The 27,107-nt window shown below is 37.7% G+C and overlaps 1 protein-coding gene across 1 annotated transcript in view; it reads left to right on the forward strand.

Annotated features, from left to right (window-relative positions):
* The first annotated feature begins 18,590 nt into the window (after positions 1-18,590).
* Positions 18,591-27,107, forward strand: part of NDUFS4 (NADH:ubiquinone oxidoreductase subunit S4) — a 179,611-nt gene continuing 171,094 nt past the window's right edge. Inside the window, exon 1 of the mRNA XM_004380460.3 lies at positions 18,591-18,746. Coding sequence (XP_004380517.1) covers positions 18,649-18,746 — 98 coding nt within the window. The 5' untranslated portion in view covers positions 18,591-18,648. The remainder of the gene's footprint in view (positions 18,747-27,107) is intronic.

The following is a 27,107-nucleotide window of genomic DNA, read 5'->3' on the forward strand; positions in this document are numbered from 1 at the left end:
TGTTGTATTCTCTGTTCGGCTTAGTTTTTCAGATCTTTGCCGTGGAGGGACGGCGTGGTGCTTCTGCCTAGAGCGCCATTTTGCCAGAACTCCAGAAATTTATCAATTATTATGCAACAAATAGTAGATGAAATTGCTAATGGGATGGAAGCACAACAGCAATCTCTGACTTCATTAGCCAAGGTGACTGAAATAACAGAATAGACTTAGTTTTTTCTTATTAGCCTAAGAAAGTATAATCTATAATGTAGCAAATACCGCTTGTTGTATTCAGATAAATAACATAGGAGAAGTAAAACAGGATAAACATACAATTAGAGAGCAAGCCACTGGGTTACACATTGTAACACCCTTACAAACACCAGATTTATTTGGTTACCATCAAGAATAAATACATAAGCTAAATCACTATTGCAAGGAATAGTGATAGTATTAGGCATAATAAAACTTATCTTCATTGTCTTGCACACTTAAGAGGGCCTCCGGCTAAAATGTTGATGTACCTTGAGTCAGCTCACTTCAACAATGCAATTTATGGGAATGTTGCTCTTAGTTAAGATCCTGGTGAAGAGCCAGATTGTATCTGGTTGAAAACTAGCACCGTGAGTTTAAAAAGCCTGTCATGGCTGCCATCTAGGGACTCAACTAAGTCCAGGTATTAATCATCAATGTGTTATCTCCAATCTCTGATCAAAAGAGAAGAACAATTTAGGAGATAATATTGGATCCATTATTCCCTGTCCTTGAGCATAACGAATGTGACCCAGCTGTAGTTGGACTCACAAGCACTCACAAAGACATATCAATGAGGCCTTGAAGTATAAAGAAAATAGCTAGAACAATTTTGAGGGGGGGGAAAAAAAAACCTTTTAAGGAAACATTCACATAAACAGAGCATAAAGTCCGCTGTTACCTTTTTCTTTTAATATTTAGTGAACAGTCAGTCATAAACCAACAGTATGTCAATAATAACAATGAAAGGCCAAGTGTTCAAACCTAGGTCCATATTTGCCCCTCCTCGAGAATATGCCAAACAACTCTGACCTGGGCTATAGTTCAAAATGGACCCTGGTCCTGAATGACAAACGTCCGAAAAGAAATGGAGTGAAAAGGCAGAGATCCCCAGGCTGTGAAAAATTCAACTACCTCAAGCAGCTTTGCATCAGAATCCTGTTTTCCTGGCTTAGCTCACCCCACAGCTAAGAATCCTGTTTCCTTTGCTTGGCTTCCTCTCCCCTCTACAGCTTTGCATTCCTTTACTTGGCAGGCTCCATAATTTTACATTAAAATCAGGGCGATGCATGAAGGTATATGTAAACCCCATTGCGCCTGCATAGTATACTTAAGAACATTGCTGATGTTACTTGTGTGAACTTCCTACTTGTTGTTCTTGTTAGATGCTGTCAAGTCAGTTCCGCATCATAGCGACACTTTGTACAACCGAACAAAACACTGCCCTGTCCTGCACCATCCTCCCAATCCTTGTTATACTTGAGCCCACTGTTGTAGTCACTGTGTCAATCAATCTCGTTGAGGGTTTTCCCCTTTTTCACTGACCCTCTACTTTACCAAGCATAATGTCCTTCTCCAGGGTCTCATCCCTCTTGATAATATGTTCAAAGTATGTGAGATGTAATATCACCAACCTTCTAAGGAGTATTCTGGCTATATTTCTTCCAAGACAGATTTGTTCATTCTTTTGGTAGTCCGTGGTATAGTCAATACTCTTCACCAACACCATAATTCTTCTTCGGTCTTCCTTACTCATTATCCAGCTTTCGCATGCGTATAAGGCAATTGAAAACACCATGGCTTGAGTCTGGCATGCCGTAGTCTTCAAGGTGACAAGAAAGAAAGAAAAGACCAAAATGGATGCCAGAAGAGACTCTGACACTCGCTCTTGAACATCGAGTAGCTAACACATATGGAAGAAATGATAAAGTAAAAGAGTTGAACAGAAAATTTCAAAGGTCAGCTCAAGAAGACAAAGTAAAGTATTATAATGACATGTGCAAAGAGCTGGAGGTAGAAAACCAAAACAGAAGAACACGCTCTGCATTTATCAAGCTCAAAGAACTGAAGAAATAATTTAAGTCTTGTGTTGCAATATTGACTGATTCTATGGGGAAAATATTAAACGATGCAGAAAGCATCAAAAGAAGATGGAAGGAATACACAGAGCCACTATACTAAAAAGAATTGGTAGATGTTCAACCATTTCAGGAGGTAGCATATGATCAAGAACCAATGGTACTGAAGGAAGAGGTCCAAGCTGCACTGAAGGCATTGGTGAAAAACAAGCCTCCAGGAATAGATGGTATATAAATTGAGACATTTCAACAAACGGATGCAGCACTGTAAGTGCTCACTTGTCTATGTTAAGAAATTTGGAAGACAGCTACCTAGCCAAGAGACTGGAAGAGACCCAAATTTATGCCTGTTCCAAAGAAAGGTGATCCAACCAAATGCAGAAATTATCGAACAATATCATTAATATCACGCGCAAGTAAAATTTTGCGGGAGATCATTCAAAAGTGGCTGTAACAGTACATTGACTGGGAACTGTCAGAAATTCAAGCTGTATTCAGAAGAGTACATGAAACAAGGGATATCACTGCTGATGTCAGATGGATCCTGGCTGAAAGCAGAGAATACCAGATAGATGTTGACCTGTTTTTTGTTGACTATACAAAGGCATTTGACATAAGAAATTATGGATAACACTGCAAAGAATGGGAATTCCAGAACACTTATTTGTGCTCATGAGGAACCTGTACATAGATCAAGAGGCAGTTGTTCAAACAGAACAAGGGGATACTATGTGATTTAAAGTCAGGAAAGGTGTGGTCTTTCACCATATTTATTTGATCTGTATGCTGAGCAAATAATCTTAGAAGCTGGACTATATGAAGAACTGGGCATCAGGATTGGAGGAAGACTCGTTAACAACCTGTGATACGCAGATGACACAACCTTGCTTGCTGAAAGTGAAGAGGACTTGAAGCACTTACTGATGAAGATCAAAGGCTACAGTCTTCAGTATGGATTACACCTCAACATAAAGAAAACAAAAATCCTCACAAGTGGACCAATAAGCAACATCATGGTAAGTGGAGAATATATTGATGTTGTCAAGGATTTCATTTTACTTGGATCCACAATCAATGCTCATGGAAGCAACAGTCAAGAAATCAAAAGACGCATGGCATTGGGCAAATGTGCTGCAAAATACCTCCCACTTTTAAACCTCTTAAAAGTAACCTTTCCTCTTACCCTCGTGGTAGCAGTCTTGGCATCTCTGACTGCCTCCTTTCCATGTGCAACAAAATAAAGGTGCCTTTTCTGTTCTCCTACTTCGGTCTCTCGTTTATTGGCCAATACTAGTCACACTGAGGAGAACCTGGGGTTTCCACCTGGTAAGAATATCAGCCTAGTCTCAGATCCTCAGATGTCATAGAAGTCAACATCACTAGATAGCATGGATACAGAAATAATGGATGTGGCAAGTTTCAAAGCTCACAAAATTCTCCCAGTTTATTCAATTGTTCATTCTTTCATTTATCTATTAAAATGGAGCCTTTTCATGAAAAAGAGCTACACTGTCATATCAGGGAATCTTGTCTTCCATTATCCTCTAAAGGCAGAGTAACCGTGTCTTATGAGCTTTCTAGAGACTTACACAAATTTTCAAAACCAAGAATAATTCTTTGCTCCACATTATGAAGCAAAAAAGTGGAAAATTTAATTAATAAATGTCAAATTAAATTTCAACAGTATAACATGTCAACTTCATTAAATGTTAAATTTATTACTCATTAAAACTTCATATTTTAAAATAATTTTTAAGTTAGATTTTTCTTACTTTCTAAGAACTCCTGAATATTCCCAATAGCTGATAATTCAGTCAATTGTAAATTAAATGAGCTCCTCAAGAATAAATAATTTCAAAGTTCAAATTCTAAAAATCCTATTACATTCTTATGTTTAATACTTTTTCTTCCTCTTAAGAAAAAATATTACACAATTTTAGATGAATCATAATGATTGGTTCAAAATACTTTGTCATCATTTGTCCATGCATGGCCATGTTTTATAGTCATTACTTCAGTAAGTATGTATATGTTTATTTTCTTATTTGTAATAATAATACCCATTCATCTACCACCCAACACAGGACCTAGAACATTTCCTATAACTTACATCTCTTACATCTACCTATATGTTCCTTTCCATCCTATCCTCTTGCCAGCCACTCCTACCCCCTCATAATTACTACCCTGAATTTTGTCTTTGTGTTTGTTTCTCACGCCATTATCTTTTGTTTGTTTACATATCCTTATATCACTCAACAGCACCTAACAACAGCGTACACCTAAAAAATATGTGTAGTTTTTCTTATTTATGAACTTTATATAAAAGGTATAATATTAGATGCAGTTTGCTAGCTAAAAGTTGGCAGAGCAGAAAGACAGAAAATATCTGGATCCTTGATGATGTCTGTAAGTCACTGAATCAGTCAACCCCAGAACACTCTCATCTCCTGAATGTTTGCATATGTGATAATATTTCCCCTTAAGTTTTAGCCATTTTGCTTTGAGTCTTTTGATTTTTGCAGCCAAAACATCCTGACTGAACATGATTCTTGAAGACAATGTTCTACATCCTACTTTGGTGAGCAGCATCTGGGGTCTTAAAGGCTTACAAATGGCTATTTAAGGTAAAATGGTTGGGCTCTTCTAGTCTAGAGCAAAGGAGATGGAAAAAAACTAAAGACTCAAGGAAGCAGTTAGTCCAAAGGACTAATGGACCACATGAACCACAGCCTACACCACCTCGAGGCCAGAAGAACTTATGGTGCCCAGCTACCACTATTGACCTCTAATGGGGATTAGTCTCTGTTAGACCAGTAAGTCTAATCTTTCTTGTGAATTTGATCATTTGTTCTACATTTTTCTCCTGCTCTGTCTGGGACCCTCTAATGGGGATTATAACAGAGGGTCCCAGACAGAGCAGGAGAAAAATGTAGAACAAATGATCAAATTCACAAAAAAGATTAGACTTACTGGTCTAACAGAGACTAGAGGAACCCTCGAGACTATGGCCCCCAACACCCTTCTAACTCAGAACCCAAGCCACTCCCGAAGTTTACCTTTCAGCCAAATATTAGGCAGGTCTATAAAACAAACAATAACATATGTGAGGAATGTGCTTCTTAGATCAATTAAGTATACAAGATCAAATGGGCAACACCTGCCCAAAAACAAAGATAAGAAGGTGGGAAGAGACAGGAAAACTGAATGAGTGGAACCGGGGAACTCGGGGTGAAAAGGGAAAGGGGGAGAGTGCTGACATGATGCGGGATTACAACCAATAATATTAAACAATTTATATATACATTTTTGAATGAGAAACTAATTTGTTCTGTAAGCTTTCATCTAAATGACAATAAAAAAAATCCTGATTGGCACAACATCCCATGATAGACTTGTTTGTTGTAAAATAACACTTTAATTATTTGACATATAATTTTTATAGTCAATTTTCATAGTGACAGAAACAAAATCAAGGAAAAAATTCCATCCTACAAGTCTAGCTTAGAGATTCCCTGAAATATGACACCCAGGTTAAGAACCCAAAGATTACAGCAATTTAGAATATAGAGTCGACAAGAAAATAAATATAAAATCTGGGGTGGGGAGAAAGTTGGAGAAGTACAGATGATATAAAGACTTCTAGCTTGAGTGACTGAGTGTTGAGTATCAGGCTGCATGTGATGTGAATGTGAACACTAAAAACAAAAAGGCCTACAAAAAGATAGAAGTTTATTTCTTTCTCATGTAAAACAAGTCCAGAGACAAACATCTCCCTGACCCTCAGTGATTCATTCATTGTTCAGCATCTATCATGTGCCAGGCACTGTTCTTGGTATTTGGGAATAAAACAGAGAAGAAAGCAGACCAAGTTCCCTGTCAGGCAATAAGTAATAGACACAATACATAAGTTAAATTTTTAATATGATATAAAGTGCAATAAAAAAGAAAAAAAGTAGAGCAGGGTAAGGGGGATTGGTAGTATGTGGTAGCTGTGGAGGTTGGGAGTTTGCAATTTTATATACAGTGGTATGCTGAATTTTTTCCAGTTTGCTCTCAGATCCATTCCCTGCCTTGCCTCTGCTCTGTAATTTCGTAAGAAACAACATCTCCCAGGTTCCCTTGACTTCCAAAGCCTGGGTAGGTTTAGCCAATGGAAGCCATTGGCAGACTGGGGGGCAAGTCAGGGTATTTATTTCCCCGTTTTTATGCTTGTCAGTTGTTGCATTTTCTTCATGACTAACTCCCATTGGATAGCGCCTCTTGCCATCTTCCAGCTCCTGCTGAGTAACCTTTGCTATGGTTTTAGATCCCACCGGATAACTCCAGTTTTGGGGCTCTTGTAACACTACTTCTTCCCTGTGGTGCTTCAGCCCTAGGGATGATAGCAGCTTCCTGCTGATTCTAATATCTTCACCATCTCCCTTGTTTGGCTCCTCGGCAATCCTATCACCTGTGTAAACAATTCCCTAAATTAAATTTCCTCTGTGTGAAACAGCTAAAGTGGTTTCGGTTTTCCTGACAGGACATTGACTGATATATATGTCAAGGAAAGCCTCACTGAAAAGGTGACACTTGATCAAAGACTTAAGGAAGGGAGGGAGTATCCATGTTGATATCTGGTGGGAAGTGTATTCCAGGCAGAGGGAAAAATAAATGTAAAGACCCTAAGGTGAGAACATCCCTGGCATCTTTAAGAAAACAAGAGAATGAGGAAGGAGAGTGTCTTAGTTATCTAGTGCTGCTATAACAGAAATACCACAAATGGATGGCTTTAACAAACAAATTTATTCTCTCATAGTCTAGTAGGCTAGAAGTCCAAATTCAGAGCACCAGCTTCAAGGGAAGGCTTTCTCTCTATCCGGTCTGGAAGAAGGTCCTTCTCATCAATCTTCCCGTTTATGAGCTTCTCAGTGCAGGGACCTCAGGTCCAAATGATGAGCTTTGCTCCTGGCACTACTTTCTTAGTGGTAGGAAGTCCCCCGTCTCTCTGCTCACTTCTCTTTTATATCTCAAAGGAGACTGACTCAAGATACAACCTAATCTTGTAGATTGAGTCCTGCCTTATTAACATAACTGCCTCTAATCCTGCCTCATTAACATCATAGAGGTAGGATTTACAACACAAAGGAAAATCACATCAGATGACAAATTTGTGGACAATGACACAATACTGGGAATACTGGTCTAGCCAAATTGACAGACATTTTGAGGGACACAATTCAATCCAGAGCAGATGAGGTAAGAGAGGTAACAGGGGCCAGATCATCTCTGATGAGGACTCACTGGAGGATTTTGAGCATGAAGTGACAGGAATTGCCTTATGTTGTAAAAGGGCTACTCTGGCAGCTGTGTTGAGAGTATACTATAGAGGGCAAGGATGGAAGAAGGGAAACATGTTAAAAGACTCTTGCAGCAATTCAAGCAAGAAGTGATGGTAGCTTAGACCAGTGACCTAGCAGTAGAGGTGATGAGAAGTGGTCATATTCTAGTTATACTTTGAAGTCAGGGTCAAAGGAATTTACTGGGATAAAAGAGAAAGAGAGAAGTTAAAGAGGACTTCAACCATGTTGTAAGTACCTAAGAATGTATCAAGTGACCAAAAGTGTTTAAGCATGGTAGTAAGAAGTTAACCATGTATGCTCCTCAAATTTTTGCACACAAAGAATATCTGCCTTGAGCATTGTGCTCTTTTAAAGAGCTATCTGTATGGGATCAAATTGACAACAGCAACTCCAAGAGTTAGATGAGAAGCCTGAGGGGCAGTGAGTTTGTGTTGATGGGGGAGGAAAAATTCAGAAAAGGAGCGTGTTGCACAATTTGAATGTGATCAATGTCACTGAGTTGTACGTGTAGAAATTGTTGAATTGCTGTATGTTCTGCTGTGCATATTTTCAACAAAAAAAAATTATTTAAAAAAAATCTTTGCACAAATTTTTTTTTCTTATGTTCTTCCAGTATTAATAGTTGAAATCTATTAAAGCAGTTTCTAATAGCTGTTTTTAGGTCTTTGACTGTTGTTGAATCTCATGTATTTTGAATCTCACTTTGTTGCCATCTGTAGTGTGGAATGGTTTTTCAAAACATTCCCAACATGTTTTAGAGCTAGTGTTCCAGAGTGAGAGAGAGGAATCAGAGTTGACTCCAAAGTTTTTAGCTTGAATAATTGAAATGATAGTGTTTCTATCAATTAAGATGGGGAAGGCTGTTTGTGGGCTGAACAGATTTTGGGGAGGAGATCAGGAATTCAGTTTTGGACTTGTTAAGTTTGTGACATATATTAAGCCAGTGATTTCCTCCATGTGAGATATATATATCTGGAATTCATGAGAAAGGACTGGTCTTTAAAGATCTCAGAGTTGGTGGTGTATAGATGACGTTTATAAGCCATGAGACTGGAGAAGAGGAGAAGACCAAAGATTGAGTTCTGGGACAATCGCCGTAAATAAGCTGGGGAGAGAGGAAGTCTCAGAAGGAGCATATAAGTAAAGCAGGAGGAAAACCAGGACAGTATGGTGTCCTGGTGAAGGAAGTGTATTAAGGACTAAATAATCAATTGTGTCAAATGATACCTCAAAGGAAATTAAGTCTAAAAGCTGACCGTGAGTTTTAGCAACATGGAGGAAGGACATTGATGACCTTGAGAAGGTCAGTTTCAGTGGACTGGACTGGGTTGAAGACAGAACAGGAGGAGAAGAATTGGAAACTGTTATATAAGCAACTCCTTAGAGGAATTTTGTTGCAAAGAAATAGGGCAGTAGTTGCTGAATAAACTGAGTCAAGATAATTTTTGTTTTTTAAAATGGGAGAAATGGCAATGTGTTTGTGAGCTACGAAGAATATTCCAGGAGAGAGTGAAATATTAATGGTACAGGAGACAAGGGGCAGAATTACTGGAACTATATCCTTTGGTAGGTAGTACAGGATAGGATCTACTGCACAAATGGAGAGATCAGCTTTAGATACGGGCATGGATAGTTCATGGATGGTAAATGGAGGGAAGGCAGATTATGTGAATGCTGCTGTTGGTAAGTAATATGGTGGTGGGTGTCTGAAGAAGTGTTCTTTGGATTGTTTAATTTTCTCAGTCAAGTAGGAAGCAAAGTTATTAGCAAGAAGTGAGGATACGAGAGCAGGTAATAGAGGCTTTAGGAGAGAAAAGATGTGAAACTGCCATCTAAGAAAATAAGAAAATGAATGGGATAAGAATATGGGGAAATTTAATGTGATTAACAAGTAGCATTAAGGGCCAACTTGAGGTTTGTGGTCAAATGAGACAAATCACTACGAGTTTGTGCTTTTCTCCAGTCATGTTCAGCTGCATGGGTGCAGGTGTAGAACAGCAAGAGGGTTGGATTTAATTTATGTCTTAGTTTCTTAGCGCTGCCATAACAAAATTTTGGCTTCAAAGAACAGAAATTTAGTTTCTCACAGTTCTGGAGGCTAGAAGTCTGAACTCAGGGCATCAACAGGGCTGTGCTCTCTCTTTCTGTCAGCTTTAGGAGAAGATCCTTCTTTGTCTTATTTAGCTTCTGGTAGCCCTGGATTTCTCATCATTTCTTGACTTGTAGATGGATCCTCAGATGGTGTCTTCCCCATGTGTGTCTCTCCATGTCTGTTCTCCCCTTTTATAAGATACTACTCTGAAGGGATTAGGGCTAGGACCCACGTTATTCTAGTGTGACTTAACTTCAAAAAAAGGTCCAATTTCCCTAAACAAGGTCACATTCACAGGTACAGGAGTTAAGATTTCAACATATCTTTATGGGGGATACAATTCAATCAAAGACTTAGGTGTAATTTTGTTAAGTACAACAAAGTGAGAGTGATGAAGAAGATGTGACTATAAACAAAAAAAGATAATAATAATTGGCCATGGAATTTAATCTGGATAAGGAGAGGAGAGGAGCCCTGGTGCAGTGGTTGAGACCTCAGCTGCTAACCAAAAGGTCAGCAGTTTGAATCCACCAGCCACTTCCTGGGAACCCTATGGGGCAGTTCTACTCTGTCCTATAGGGTCACTATGAGTTGGAATCAACTCAACAGCAACAGGTTTGGTTTTTTTTAAGGAGGGGAGAGAGGAAATCAAGGGAGTGGGTAACAGGGAAAGAGTGCTAGGATCAATGGATTGGCATTTCTTGTGGAATCAAAGGATGGTTGGAGTATCCAGACTCCTTCCACCTCATCATTCTTTTCTCAGACAGTATGGATCTTGTCCTCATGATCTGAGGCAGCAGGATGAAGGAAGAAATAAGGAAAAGAGAGAGAAAAGGAGGTACAACAGCTATCTATGTTTAAAGGTATCTTAGTCATCTAGTGTTGCTTTAGCAGAAATACCACAAGTGGATGGCTTTAACAAAGAGAAATTTATTTTCTAACAGTCTAGTAGGCTACAAGTCCAAATTCAGGGCATCAGCTCCAGAGGAAGGCTTTCTCTGTCTGTCAGCTCTGGAGGAAGGTCTTTGTCATCAATCCTCCCCTGGACTAGGAGCTCCTCTGCGCAGGGACCCCAGGTCCAAAGGATGCGCTCTGCTTCTGGCACGGCTTTCTTGGTGGTATCAGATCCCCCCTCTCTGCTAGCCTCCCTTTCCTTTTTATCTCTTGGGGACAACTACACAATACTGGGAATCACGGCCCAGCCAAATTGATACATACATTTTTTGCGGGACATAATTCAACCCATGACAAAAGGTTTCCCAGAAGTTTCTGCATACTTCCTCTTTCATTGACCAGAACTTAGTCATGTCGCTATTCCTAGCAACAGAGAGGCTGAAAAATAGTCTTTATTCCAGAGGTCATTTAAAAACCGTGGGTTTTATCTAGCTCGATTGGCGTAACATAGTTTATAAAGAAAATGTTCTACATTCTATTTTGGTCAGTAGTATCTGGAGTCTTAAAAGCTTTTGAGCAGCCATCTAAGATACTCTACTGGTCTTACCCTGTCCGGAGCAAGGGAGAATGAAGAAAACCAAAGACACAAGAGACAGATTAGTACAGAGGACTAATGGACCACAACTACCATAGCCTCCACTAGATTGAGACCAGCACAATTAGTTGGTGCCCAGCTACCACCATAGACTGCTCTGACAGGGATCACAGTAGAGGGTTCCAGACAGAGCCAGAGAAGAATGGAGAACAAAATTCTAATTTACAAAAAAAAAAAAAAGACCAGACTTACTAGTCTGACAGAGCCTGGAGAAACCCCGAGAGTATGGCCCCCAGGCACGCTTTTAACTCAGTAATGAAGTCACTCCTGAGGTTCACCCTTCAGCCAAAGATTAGAAAGGCCCATAAAACAAAAGGAGACTAAATGGGTACATCAGCCCAGGGGCAAGGACGAGAAGGCAGGAGGGGACAGGAAAACTGGTAATGGGGAACCCAAGGTTGAGAAAGGGAGAGTATTGACATGTCGTGGGGTTGGCAACCAATGTCACAAAGAGTATATATATTAATTGTTTAATGAAAAACTAGTTTGCTCTGTAAACCTTCATCTAAAGTATAAAAGGGAAGAGAATACATTGGGCTAAGCAACTACTACATTTCTTTGCTTTTAAAATGTACATTTCCTACATTTTACCTCTTTGAAATCAGGATATATAATTGGCAGCGTGTCATTGTTTAATTGCTGCATTTTTTTCTTTCTTACTAGTACAGAAAATAATGATGCATTTTATAACTGGTGACATCTTATATTGGAAGAAAGAAAGTAGTATTTTCCCAAGACAGAGAATACTACAGGGGAGGAACAAATTTGCTTGGGGTAAGGAAGAGGGAAAGACTATAATTAGTTTAGTTTTCTACAGGTTAAGTTTGAAAATGTCCTAAAAGCAGTAGAAAATTTAGGACTGGAACTCAAGAGGGTGATGGGGCAGGTGATAAAATTTATGTGGAAAATTCCTTAAGTTCTTAGGAATTTTGATTGTTTGTACGCTTTGTTTTCCAAAAGTAATTTAAAGTGGTTGTTCTTTGCTATAGATAGAAATTATTTCACTTGTTGCCAAAACCTCAGCAGCCCTGCCAGGTGTCATGATAATTTTATAACATGGTAAGGTATAAATTCACGGTTTTCAATTAAATTAACAGTGAAAATACGATGTGATTTAAAAAATTAGTTTGTAGCCAATAAGTGATGGTGGAATTTTTTCACATTCATAGTGATTGCATGTGAAAGTTCTGAAAGAAATGTCTGGTTTTAATTTATTTTCTTCTGGATGCTTTATTGAAGACCCATGTGCACGGGGAAAAAATTAAAACCAGACAGTTGCAGATCCACTGTAAATTTCACATGCCATCAGAAAGACTAAGCTAAATGTTTCTTTTGGCCATCATGCATGAAATGCAAGCAAAAAGTAAAGTCAGTTCACATTTTAATACTCTTATTTGAAATAATAAAATGGTATTTGGGCCTAGACATTCTACTAAGCTTAGTGGTAGAATCCATAGTTTAGGTGAAATTGTAAAAAAATAAATGCACACAGCAAGTATTTTCTGTTCCATTCTCAGGCACATATCCTGTATTTGAAATGTGAGAAATCAGGAAATGAAAGGGGTTATTAAAAAATTTTTTTTAAATGCAAGCCTGGTAAAAGGTAGCTTTATGATTTCAGGTCCCTTGCCAGCAACATTGGACCCCTACCTCTAACATCCCACCAAGGTCTTCAAGAAATGGCACTGGATCCAAGATGAAATTTTAGAAACCAATAAGATCTGTAGACCTGAGAGAACAATCATATTAAAAACAATTTGTACAAGCTTTTTCTAAGCAAAAAACAACAAAATGAGAAGGTACTTTTTTTTTTACTTTTGATATTTTTTAAAGTTCTAGTTAGCTTCATTCATATTATTCTACACATTCTTTGGGGCTTATTGTGTGGCAATAAGGCATTGGTGGTCTAGTGGCAGAATTTTGATCTTTCACGTGGGAGATCCAGGTTCAATTCCCAATCAATACACCTCATATGCAGCCACCACCCATCTGTTAATGGAGGCTTGTGTATTGCTATGATGCTGAACAAGTTTCAGCAGTGTTTCCAGACTAAGATGGGCTAGGCAGAAAGGTCTGGCAACTGACTTCTGAAAATTAGCCAGTGAAAACCCTATGGATCACAATGGTCCAATTCACAACCAATCTGCAGCGTTCTGTTCCACTGTGCATGGGGTTGCCATGAGTTGGGGCCGACTAGACAGCTGCGGAAGCCCTGGTGGTGCAGTGGTTAAGAGCTCAGCTGCTAACCAAAAGGTTGGCAGTTCAAATGCACCAGTTGCTCCTTGGAAACACTATGGGGCAGTTCTACTCTGTCCTATAGGCTCACTATGAGTCGGAATTAACTCAACAGCAATGGGTTTTTGGTACACAGCTGCTAATAACATTCTGTGGCATAGACTAAGATAGGCACTGGGAAAATGATGAGCAAAACCAGACATGATCCCAGTCCTCAGGGAATTTAATTTACATTCTGGAGAAGGAGATGATCACATTGCATTAAAACTGCAGTATGGGAGATGCTATGAGGAGAAAGATGGTCCTAGGAGGGTCTATAAGAAGAGGCGTTAACCTGGTCAGGGAAGTCAGGGAAGCATTCCTGGTATAAGAACATCAGTAAAGATGCTTTTGGCTGCAGAATACCTAATAATTAGAGGCTTAAATAAATAGGCTAATTATTATCTCACATAACAAGAAGTCTGGAGATCAGCGTTAGTTCAGAAGCTCAATGATGTCACTAAAGCCCTAGGCTCTTTCCCTCTCTCTGCTCCTCCATCCTTGCTTGTTGGCTAGGTTCTTATTCTTGTATCCCTTGTGCTTACAAGATGCCACAGCTCTTGGGATTATCCAAAGGCAAGAAAAGAGGCATTCCTTGCTGTGTATCTCTTGTTTTCAGAAGCCTTTTTTTCCAGAAGGAATTTCAGGTCTTATTGGTCTTGGACATGTCCAAGTTTTAGCTGCAAGAGATGATGGGAAAGTAAGTATATGGCAGTTTTTAGTCTCTATAGTAGCAGCCAGGCTCTGCCAGCAAGGAAGAGAGGCTGGGAAATGTTCATAAGTTACCCAAAGTTTCTACCACAGGGAGTGACTCTTGAGCTGTGACCTGAAGGGCATGAAGGATGACTAGAGAGGAGGCAATGAAGGTCACTCTAGTAGAGGAAAACAGCCTGTTAAAGGCTCTGGGGCAGGGGAGATGCAGGCACAGACAGTGGGGTATAATGCAAGGTGAGGGTGGAGATGAAGATGGGGACAGCCCATGTGGAACCTGCAAGGCAGATCAGGTTAAGGTGTTCTGACTTCATCTTGAGGGCAATGGTAAGCCATTGGAGGGATTTATAGAGGTGATGTGATCAAGTTCTTTTCTGGAGTGGAATATAAACTGGAGGCCAGAATGAATGTGGTAATTTCATTCCAGATGTCCAGGTAAAAAGTGAGAGTAAAACTACATAGTTTACTAATTATTGTAAGTTAAGTGAGAAATTCCTCACTTGATCAATATTTATTGAAGAATTAGAACAATTATTTCTGGAAGTATTACTCTAAAAGTTAGGAAAAGTTTAAGTCCATAGCTGGAGGGAGATTGACCTTACTTTACTTACCAGAAATTTTTCCTCTTATTTTATAATTCATATTTATTATGGAAAGTTCCAAAATTTGCAAAAATGCTAAAAAAAATAATAAAGCAGGGAAGGTGTATAGCAATTGTTGAAACAGGACTAAAATCTGAGACGTGGTGGTCAGAGAGGACCTCACTGAGATGGTGATAGGTGAGCAAAGACCTGAAGGAGGTAAGAGAGAGAGAGAAACATTCGATGCTTGGGGAAGAGTATTCCAAACACAGGCAACAGCATTCTACGTATAGGGAACAAATACAAAGGGCCTGAGATATGAGTGTATCTGATGTGTTCTAGGAATATGAAGGAGGACAGTGGGTCTAGAGAGCAGTGAATGGGTAGTGGTAGGAAATGATGTCAGAGCGCCTTTAGGGTGCCCTATTTTACAGGATTTTATAAGGTTTTTGGCTTTTAGTATGAATAAGATAGGAAGCCCCTGAAGGGTTTTTAATGGGGGAATGGCATGATCTGACTTCCATTTCAATAGTCTGGTTGCTTTGTGGAAGCAGGTGGGAGGCATTGCAATAAACCATATAAGAGGTGATGATAGCTTGGATCAGAGTAGTAACAGTAGAGGTAGGAAAAACAGTCAAATTCTGGACGTATTTTAAAGATCGAAGTGGAGTGTAAAAGGAAGAGAAGAATTAAAGATGACTCCAAGGATATTGTGAATACCCAAGTAAGAAATATATTAATAGTATGAAATCATTTTTCAAGAAAAATCTGTTAAAGTCTCACAATTAGTATTTCCCAGAATGTCATTTAAGAAACAAGGTTAAAGGATACTAAGTGAATTAAAAGCTGTGCCAAACTATTTAGCAGACAGGGAAGGTTAGAAAGTACTCATTGGTAGTAAAACAGGTGCCTTAGGTTTCTGTTTTGTTTAGCAACGACGAGCATCTCAGCAGGTGAATTCTGGCTTAACCACAGCTGTAGGTGGCTAAGGGGATCCAGCAGAAGGTCAAGAGAACCAGTGACTCCACAAGAGTATATTGTCGGCAATGCTGATTTTGGATTATGGGCTGGGTAGGAACGCAAAAAGGAGCCCTGGTTACGCAGTGGTTAAGTGCTTGGCAGCTAACTAAGAGGCCAGTGGTTTGAACCCTCCAGCCATTCCACAGGAGAAAGATGTGGCAGTCTGCTTCCATAAAGATTAAAGGCTTGGAGACCCTATGGGGCAGATCTATTCTGTCCTATAGGGTTGCTATGAGTTGGAATTGACTCAGTGGCAATGGGTTTGGTTTTGGTTTTAGGAAGGCAAAAAGCCCAGAGAGTGGAGGTTTCACTGGATATTCTAAATCCATAGGAGGGAGAGACCAGAATAGGTGGTAGGTAGGGAGGCTAGGTTTTGGACAGAGTAGGGACAGGGCTACAGTAAGTCGCCCTTATGAACACTGGGACAGATCATAAGTCACTCCTTAAAATAGAAAGTCTTTAAAGTTTAACCCAAACATTAAAGCCATCCCTGGGCTTAAAATTCCCTCTGAGATGGTGAACCCAGAAACAGCCACACATGAAAACTGTGAACTGGTTTTTGGACAAAGGGGCAAAAGCAAATCAATGGAAGGACAGTTTTCAACAAACGGTGCTGGAGCAATTGAATACTCACAGGCAAAAGAAAAAAAGAACCTCATTCTAAACCTCAAACCTTATTAACTCAAAATTTAACTCACAAAAATTAACTCAAAATGGACTGCTGATCTAAATGTAAAACATGAAACAATAAAGCTTTTAGAAGAAAACACAAGAGGAATTCTTTGGGACCAAGGACTTCATGAACAGTTCTTAGACATGACAACAACATCAATCCATAAATTAAAAAATGAATAAACTGGACTTAAAAATTAAAAACTTTTGCTCCATGAAACACCCTGATAAGAAGATGAAAAGACAAGCAATAGATGAGAGAAAATATTTGTAAACTACTTATCTGACAAAGGACTCATATCTAGACTACATAAAGAGCTCTCAAAACTTAACAGTAAAAAACCAATAATGCAATTAGAAAATGGCAAAAGACATGAAACATTTCACCAGAGGATACACAGATAGCAAATAAGCACATGAAAAGATGTTCAATATATTAGCTATAGGGAAATGCAAATTAAGTCCATGATGAGCTATCACTACAGTCCCATTATTTATTTTAGCTCAGCTAGAAAAAAATACTGACAATAGCAAATACTGGTGAGGATGTGGAGAAACTGGATCACTCTTACATTGCTGTTGGGAATGTAAAATTGTACAGCTATTCTAGAAAATAGTTTTGGCAGTTTCATAAAAAACTAAATGTACATATACTGTATGACCCAGCAATTGCACTCTTGGGCATTTATCCCAGAGAAATTAAAATTTATGTCCACATAAAAACCTGTACATGATTGTTCATAGCAGCTTTATTTTTAATAGCCAAAACCGGGAAACAACCAAAATGTCTTGTAATAGGTGAATAGTTAAACATCCCTACAGTGGAATAGTACTCAGCAATAAAAAAGAACGAACTACTGATACATGCAACAACTTGGATGGATCTCAAGGGCATTATGCTGAGTGAAAGGAGCCAGTCTCAAAAAGTTACATACTGTATGAGACTATTTATGTAACAATCTTGTAATGTCAAAATTACAAAAAATGGAAACAAGAGTTTTTGTTAACAGGGGTTAGGAGAGTGGTTGTAACTATACAGGGATAGCAGAAGGGAGATCTTAGTGGTGATGGGATAGTTCTATATCTTGATTTTCAGTGGTGGTTACATAAATTCACATATGTAATAAAATGGCATAGAACAGTACAAACATACTAATGTCAACTTCCTGAATTTGATATTGTATTAGAGTTATGAAGGATGTAGCCAACGGGGGAAACCAATGAAGGGTACAGAAGACCTCTCTGTACTATCTTTGCAACTTCCTATGAATCTATAATTATTTAAAAATAAAAAGTTTTAAAAAAAGTTTCTTCGGAGACATCTTTCCTTCCTCTTCCATCATCTTGTGTATTTCCTCTTGCCCTGGGCATGACTTTCTCTCTCTTTGACCGTCAATCCCTTTTTTTCTTCCCCTTTCCTTTATGTATTCAGCTTTCCCATAATTGGCCATAATGCAGAATCAAGTCATTCCCCATCGCCTTATTAATTCTATTTTAAAAATAAAGGTTATATTTTAAATAAAAGTATATGATTAGTTTTAAAAGCAGGAATCCTCTCTTAAAGAAAAAATCTTTTAAAAACCAAAATGCACAAACTAACCTGATTTTATTTTATATGAGCTACAGTTAGTTAATCTCGTTCTTAAGGTCAGTAGCCCATAACACAAACATGTTTTTAACACTTGTCCCAGAAGATAATTTTTGTTTTATATGCACTGAGCATCAGTAATATTCTTGGATCTTCATCAAATATTCAAGATTTACTGGGGAAACAGTGATATTAAATATTCTGTTCTGTTGGTTTTTCATATAAATCCACGCGTCAAAAATATAGTCCTTTGCCAGGCCATGTGTCCAGATTTTTCATTTGGAAAATACCATCATTACAACTACAAAACATCAAACTGGATACAGCCCTATCCTGAGGGCTTGCAGACTGAATCTGGCAACCCTTTGGGAAAGCAGTACTCTGAGTCCTTTGAAAAAATTATAAGTTCAGGTGTTTGAATTTTCAAGTATTTTCTTTTGGTCTTTTCATTATCATTGTAAACAAATAACCAGTCCTAACCACCAACAAGGATTACAATTTATAGGGTAGTGTTTATACTTAAGGCACTTTTGCGGTTTTCTTCCATCCATTTTCTTTCTTACCTTTTTCAATAAAAACTTTCACCTCTTTTCTGAAACCCAGTATTACAAACAAAACAAAAAAACACCCCACTCCGTCACGTTGCAGTTGTACCGGCTTGAGAACGAAGAAAGTTGGTCCCTAGCGGTGATCCGTACTCCCATCCTGGTGTTTGCCTGCAGCAAGATGGCGGCAGCCTCAATGTTAGTGGCGCTGAAGCAAGCGTTGTGGGGAAGAAGGGCAGTTACTGTAGCTGCCATTTCCGTTTCCAGGGTTCCGACCAGGTAACAGGATTGTCAGACTTCAAAAGCTTTTCGGGTCCCTCCACTTTTGCGGAGGTCTCTGCTTGCAGTTTCTCGGAGGCCTCGGGGAAGCGTCCTCTGCTGACCCTTTCCTCGGGAGAGTGCGGGCGGACTTGAGACTAGCTGCGATTTTGGGGCGCTGGCCAGGCGAGTGGGGGTGTGAATGCGAAGTGTGGGAGGAACACCTTTGGTTTCTTGGAAACCTTTAGCCTGTAGCGGAGGGAGAGGGTCTGTAATGAGGGATTGTGGCTGGAGCTGCTAGCCGAGATCTATCTCCCAGGAAAAGGGGAGGAGTCGCACAGATTTTTCTTCCACTTTTCTCACCTCCCTCCATTTTTCACCTGTTTGCCTACCACTGAAGTCCAGTCTCCCTTCCACGGCTTTTCGTGTTCCTGAACAGAAAGATTGTTTTATTCAATCTGTTGGGAGGAAAGCTTGTTTGGAATTCAGTGTTAGTAAAACGATCGCTGCTAATAATATTGGAAGGTAATTTTTAAAAGGCTGGTAGTAATTCCAGGAGGTTTCCCATCCACACTTTTATTAAATCTTACAATAATTCAGGGATTTTTGTTGTTTGTCTTGAAGCATTTTTTATGATGGAGTTTCTTTTTTTTTTTTTTAAATGTATTTCTCCCTCCATTTCCATATTTTGCAGACTTGATGATAGTATTAACAGCATACCTACACTCACACACAGACGCTAGCATTTCTATTTACCAAGTATTACTATATTTTATCGTTATTTTCATAGCCTGTTGGTATAAATGTTTTATATTGAGCGTCTATTGCATGTTGTGGAGACTACATTAAGTGCTTAGAATAAAGATGGAAAGACTAGATGGAGAAATGTGGTGGGACAAATGGGAGTGGTTAAAAATGGAAGAGTATAATCAAATGCTAATTAATTTAGTGTTATAGTAAATAAATGTAAAGAGAATGCAGAGAGAACCAGAGTTAATTAGAAGTAATTTTTGGAGGTGAGTTTTATTAAGGTTTGAAATAGTGGATATTGGGTAGGAAAAGCAGAGGGTGTCCTAGGTAGGGTCAGTGACTTGTGAAAAGGCTTGGAGATGATAGGTAGAGAGCTATGTAATGTAGAATTGTTGAGAAATAAAGGTGCTAAGATTGGAGAAAGTTAAATGATAAGTTTGTAGTTAACTCTTCTACGTATGGGAAACTTGAGGAAGGGGAAGTATTTCTCTAAGGTAAAATATCTCACTGACCGACTTAGGATTAGAATAAAGGTGACCCAATTCTTTTTCCTCTTAGACATTATGGGGATTAGTTTGCATTCCCAAATAAAAATCTACCCACGATAACCCTAGAACTGAAAACAAATTTGAAGGGCCTACCGATGCATGGTTAATTAAACCATGGCTGTATTTTTTAGCTTAGGTCACAGCCATTCTGTCAGCAATTATAATAGTTGAAGTTAAGACAATATTTGATTTTGGAAACTGCTGATAATTACTACTACTTATTCAGACTTAAGAGTTTCTGCTTGCAAATGTGGTATAAGAAACTTTAAAATAAAATAAAATTTTCAATTGTATCAGATGACCTTTGTTTCACACTTTTAAAAAATTTAAAAGCCAAGGAAAATTAATTTTAAATACAAATTAAACAGAATACATTTAGTTGCTCTCTATACCACCTTTTTTCCCCAAAGAGCTTATGATGTACCTCTCACCTTTGGGGAAATTTATGATCCCTCTCCCTTAAATAATACTTCCTTTTCATCCTTAAGCACTCTTTCCATTATGATTTGAGGGTAATGAGGATCCAAAAAGGCTGAGTGGAAAAGAACCAATTAAGGGGGAAATCTACAACTAAAATTCATCTTATTGTAATGCTCAGAAAAACTTTTGTAAATGATGTAACATTTCAGATCACTTAAGGAATAAAAAATGAGGGAGTGTGGAATCAGTAAGGCACATGGTAGGGTGCGGAGTGGGGGAACAAATATAAATATTGAAGAAAAGCAACTATCAGTAGAAGAAAGGAAGCAGTCAGCTGCTATGTTAACGCCTGTATAAACTACACTATACCAGTAAAAAACAAAACAAAAAGCCCCCAGATATATACACATAAGAGAGAGAAATAAATATTTAAATAGTGTGGAAGGTGGGAAGTGCTCAGAGGGTGTTAATGACTGTGGTGGGGACAGAGTGTTATAGGACCTCTTTGTGAAGCCTATTCTGTGCTCCAATTTCTGGCTCCATTTCCTTTTTCAGCATCAAATAAGCCAGTGTGAAATTATGAGCCTACAGGGACCTCCAGTGTAGGAGAGGTCAGAGGTCCTAGGGTTGACAGGAGTTCTCTGTATATATTTCACCTTGATAGGAAACTGGCCCAGCCCAAATTTAAGGAGCATTTAGGACATTTAAGACCACTGGGTTGGTTCTTACGTCAGATAAGCTGGAAACCAAATTTTTGTCCAAGGGGAGTGACTTGCTGTCCTTGATCTGCCATGCTGTGAGATGGACATATCCCTGGTTGGGGCTGCTCTTTCAGTCTAGATCCTGGAATGAAAATAACATGGAGCAAAGCAGAAGCTGACCCTTGTTTGTTATAAAAAGGAGTGAGAAATAAACCTTTGTTGTAAACCGCCTTTGTTTGTAAACCACAAAGATGTTTGGTTTGTTAGTTACCTCAGCATATAACAACCTATACTGACTCTTACACACACGCTCACACACACACGCAACCCTCTGCCCCAAGTAAATACATATTTAGGGATGATTGGAGCCCTGGTGGCACAGTGGTAAAGTGCTGTGGCTGCTAACCAAAAAAGGTCAGCAGTTTGAATCCACCAGCTGCTCCTTGGAAACCCCATGGGCATTCTGTTCTGTTCTATAGGGTTGCTATGAGTTGAAATTGACTCGAGGGCAGTGGGTTTTTGGTTGTAAAGGAAGGCAGGAAGCCATTGGCAGTATTTCTGTTAATAGCCTCATCAGTGAAAGCCAAGTAAGCACTAACTTACATAAATACGAGTATAAAACATCTATAATACATACTCTTTTCTAACTATTTGCAGTGGTCTGAGTTTAGGATATTAAACTAGAACACTCTTCTGGATTGAAGTTGTCTTATAAGTATTTTTTTGTACTCATATTTCTCCTTGACAAGTGTCCTGACTCTCTTTTTGTATTCAAATTAAAAAAAAAAAAGAGAGAAAGGGTAGCCATGGAACATGAGAGCGTTTTTGGAATAAGAACCGACTGACTATGATCATTAGACTTGTGGTCTGCAAGCTACTTTACCTGATGTTTTTAGAAGTTAGTAATACATGGGCTTAGTGGAGAAGATGGAGTAGGTTGGTTCCCATGTAGTATCTGTTAAAAGACGTCTGGAGGTGTGATGAGTGCAGAGTAAGACAGCATCAAATGGAAAAGCTTCTAAAACAGCATATATCCCTTGGTAAAAGTTGAGAACCGTTTTCATGGCTGTTTATTCTGTGTGCAAATTAATAATAGCAGCTTACATTTATTTCAAGCTTACTTGAAGTGTATCAGCCACTGTGCCAAGGATTTTACATACTCCTATGGCCTCAGATGTTCTTATTCTCATTTTTCAGAAGAGGAAACTGAGGTACAAAAATTAAATTACTTAAGTTTACATTGCTGGCAGTAGTCTGATTAGCAGTCTAAAGGAATATGTTTACTTTTCTTTAGATAGTACATTAAAACCTTAGTGTCTTCTCTGCTTTTTATTCCTTTCTGTAGGATATGTTTTTTTATTTGAGACTGTCTGATTCTCTTATTTTTACTTTCACTCAACTGTTCCTTTTGTCTAGTAGGGGTTACCAAAAGAGGAATTAGTTTTTTTTGTTTGTTAGCTAAGGATTTTTTCGCTAAATTTTGTTAATTATTTTTTTGTGAGAGGCTTTTTATAGGTGACTTGACTGTTATACTTTTCTTACTCTCTTAAACAAAATACATATAATCTATGTGTTGAACAAGGTATACTGAACATTTTGCGTTTTTTTTCTTACTGACTCCTATGATCATTAGGCAAAACACTTGCTGTATTCTCCTACCTTTAAAAATTGTTAGGGGTATCTGCTGTGGTTTTTGACTTCTTGTGCCTGCTTTTTAGTAGTGTTTTTGTATCCTTTCTTGACTGGCCTGCTTCCCTTTCACCACTCCTTTTCATTTATCACGGGCTCAAATATCAAGCAACTAAACCTGATAGAATTTTGTGTAAAATAAAGTAGGCTTAATGAAGCTCTGATGATGGCCAAAGATTACTTTGTTTTGATTAAAGCATTGAACTCTTTTAGGGTTGACTGATAATTACATTTAATAGTGAGCTCTGATTATAACTTCTTTTTTTGTATGCAGCGTCCGAATACCCTGATGGAACCTTATTGTACCTAAATAATTCAGTAGCCACATCCTTCTTAATGCCTTTTATCTAAATATTTGGATATTTTAGCAAACTATTTTAAGTCTTTTATCCTTTAAGTAAAGATGTGAGAGCAATTCAGAATTCTGTTCCAAGTTCTATACTGTTATCTGCTATTGAGTACTTCAGTGGGTGAATACAACCTTATGTTCTTTAGAACTAGTTATTTGCTCCAATGTAACCTTTTCGTCTTGCCTAGACCTGCTAGATTTAATTTTTCCTTGTGGTATCATTCTCCAGTTCAGTGGTTCTTAAACCATTTCTGTGCATCAAAATTACCTGTTGTGTTCACAGTAAAAAAATTCAGATGTCTTGGCTCCAACCTGTATTGGTTGAGTAAGTTTAGGTTGAGGCTTAGCTCTGTGGTGATTCTGTTGGGAAGCAAGGTCTGAAAACTACTTTTTTTTTTTTTTTTAAATAAATAGTTTCTATACTATATCTTGAAAGAAATACATTTTTCCTTACTTCCCTTTTTGTGTATTTTCCTAATCTAAATTAAGTTTTATCCTTTTCACTCATGCAATGTATAGGAGCTTTTTCTTGGAGAAACTTTCCTTGCAGGCAAAGCAGGTATTTTGATAATTTTGGAGAAAGCAGGCCATGTTACTCTCTCTCTAGAGACTCTTGTTCTTCCTTTTGGAAGGTCTCAGGTTTAATATTGCACAGCTGTTGAACTCTGGCCTTCAAAGTTTTAAGAAAGTATTTTATCCTTTAAAATGGAAATGTCTTTTTTTAGGGAGGTGGTCTTTGGCTGCATATAGTTCTCTAAGAAAGTTTTGTGCTTCTTTAGAGTTCTTTTGTTTCAGTTATTTCTTAGAATTGTTTCAGATATTCAGAGCACTGTCTCAGAGTAAAGACCTGGCTGCTTTTGTAATATGTTTTGCTATATCCTTAACAAAGCTAGATGAAGAGATTATTTCTTTGTGTTTTCTAGGACTCAAAAATATGTTCTTTCCTTTATTCAGCCACTCCATACATAAGTAAATGGTCCTTGAATAGGGCTTACTAGACAAAAGATCCTGTTCTAGATGACTGTTCAGCAAGCCATATGCTTCTCCTAAAAATGTCAGTCTGTCTTGATGAGCTTTAAAGTGAATACAGATGTTTTGGCTCTTTTGAGGACTACCACTCTTTGTATGGAAAGAGCACTTCTTTTTCAAGACATTTCTTCAGTATACTTATATAAATTTGCATGAAATTTGTATTTTATAACATTAGTCTTTTAAGTATAATGAAATTAGACTTAATTAGACGTTAGTAATTTGAATTTATGAAATTAATTTTAACATCCTTAGTACCAGTGAGATTTGGAGACATAAAATACGTTTCATAATATGGTTCTTGTTAAGATGTTGCATTTATTTAGCCTTTTAAAAATTTTGGAACACAACGTACTGTATAATATTTACTTGCGTGTAATGAAAGGTGGTATTTTGGCAAGAAGGGGTACCTTTTTAGAAGTTCAATGCCTTTTATCTTGGTAGATTAAGTATAACAGTTATAGTTCATAGGTGCATATAATGTTTGAGTTGGAAAAAACTCTAGGAACATCCTATCCAATCCTTTATTTAATGCAGGAGTCTCTAGAACTTTCTGCTTCTTGATTATCTAGCTGTTGAGTGAGATAACATGAATTTCTGGTAGCAATGGAAAACACTCTGCACTTTAGATTCACTGGTAAATGATGCTTCCCTTTAATACTATATAGAACAAGTCTGTCCCCTGATGCACATGTCAGACCTTTAGGTAATTGAAGACATTTGTTATCACTCATTCTCCACGTCTGTACTCTAGGCTTAGTACCTCCAGTATGTTTACTTTTTAGTAATGGCCAGATTTTGTGATGCTTTACTACCTCTTGGTACTCCCTCGGCTGTACTACTTTTTTTTTTTTTTTTTTTTCCATAAAAGAAAATTTAGTGATCAGAGAACAAATATTACAACAAATTACTATATTTCATTTTTAGATAGATCTTTTGTCTCTAACATGTTATAATTAAAAATAGGCTGTATTACATTTTGTCATTATCTTTCTTTGAACTATATACTGTACATTTAACAAAATGAGGTTATCAGTGGTGTTAGTTTGGTGAGCTGAGATTGAACTAAGGAAAAAACTGGACTCTAGTTTGGATTAAAAAAATTTTTTTTTTTAATTATACAGAAAAATTCACTTCTTTTTTCTTTAGTGTACAGTTGTTAGAATTTTAACACATGTATAAATTTTTTAAACATCACTGTAATCAGGGTATAGAATAGTTCCATCACCCCGCAAGACCCCCTCATGTTAGCCTCTCCTAATCCTCTAATCCCTGGCAATCATTATCTGTTCTTTATCACTATGGTTTTGTCATTTTGATACTATAATATATATGGAATCATGTAGTATGTAACCTTTTGAGATTGGTTTCTTTCATTCAGTATAATGTCTTTGTGATTCATTGAGTCTGTCGATAACTCCTTCCTTTTTATTGCTGAGTAGTATTCTGTTGTATGAATGTACTACAGTTTGTTTATCTGTTCACTCATTGAAGGATATCTGGATTATTTCCAGTTTTTGGCAATTATAGATAGAGCTACTATAAACATTTGTGTGTAGGATTTTTGTGAACATGATCTCGTTTCTCTGGGGGTAGATACCTGGGAAGGGAATTCCTAGGTCATATGTTAAGTGTATGTTTAATTTTATAAGAAACTGCCAAACCATTTTCTAGAGTGGTTGTACCATTTTGCTTTCCCACCAGCAACGTATGAAAGTTTTAATTAGTCTGCATCTTTGTTAACATTAGTATTGTTACTATTTTTTATTTTAGCCATTCTAATAAGTATGTAATAGTTTGTCATTGTGTGTGTTTTTTTAAACAAATTTATTGAAGTACAATTTACATTTCATAAAAGTCACTCATTTAAAGTGTTCAATTGAATGGTTTTTAGTATATTCACAGAGTTATACAACCATCACCACAATTTTAGAACATTTTCATTTCCCTTAAAAAGAAACCTTGTACCCATTAGCAGTCACTCCCCATTTCCTCCCTACCCCAGCCCTAGGCAACCACTAATCTACTTCCTGTCTCTATAGATTTGCCTATTTTGGATATTTCATACAAATGAAATCATATAATATGTGGTCTTTTGTGAATTTTTGCTTAGCATAAAATTTTTTTTTGATTCATCCATTCTTTTATTCATCTATACATTCAAGTCATATATTAAAATTCTCTTGATTCATAGCATGACACTTGAATATTATTTGAACAAATACTTACGATTTCATCCTTTACTCCCATCACAGTATTCTTCCTTCCATACTAGGAACCCCATCCTTTGCCACCTCCTTCTGAATCTCAGACAAGGATCCTTCCCTTTTGCTCATATATCTTTAAACACCCTTATTTCAGTTTCTTTCTCTTCAGAATTTAATTGTCAGTTTCTCTTTTCAGTGCTGTTAGAGTTCGTTTTATGTATTTTGCAGCCCTGTCATTGGGTGCATAGATATTTATTTTGGTTATATCTTCATGATGGATCGTCCCCTTAATCAGTATATAGTGTCCTTCTTTGTCTTTTATGGTGGATTTTGTTATACAGTCTATTTGAGATTAGTATTGCCACTCCTACTCTTTTTTGGTAGTTGTTTGCTTGATATATTTTTTTCCATCCTTTGATTTTCAATAAATTTACATCTTTGTTTCTAAGGTTTGTCTCTTGTAGACAGCATATTGATGGAGCCTGTTTTTTTAATCCATTCTGTCGCTCTCCGTCTCTTTATGGGTTCATTGAGGCCATTTACATTCAGTGTAATTATTGAGAGATGTGAGTTTATTGCTGTCATTTTGTAGTGCTTTTTTTTTTTTTTTTTTTGTGGTGCTGACATTTTCTTTGTTCCTCTTACTCTCCTGTGATGAATTCCTTTTGTTTGTGGATTTTTTTTTTTTT

Source organism: Trichechus manatus, unplaced genomic scaffold, assembly GCF_000243295.1.
Source record: "Trichechus manatus latirostris isolate Lorelei unplaced genomic scaffold, TriManLat1.0 scaffold00074, whole genome shotgun sequence".
Taxonomy (NCBI): domain Eukaryota; kingdom Metazoa; phylum Chordata; class Mammalia; order Sirenia; family Trichechidae; genus Trichechus; species Trichechus manatus.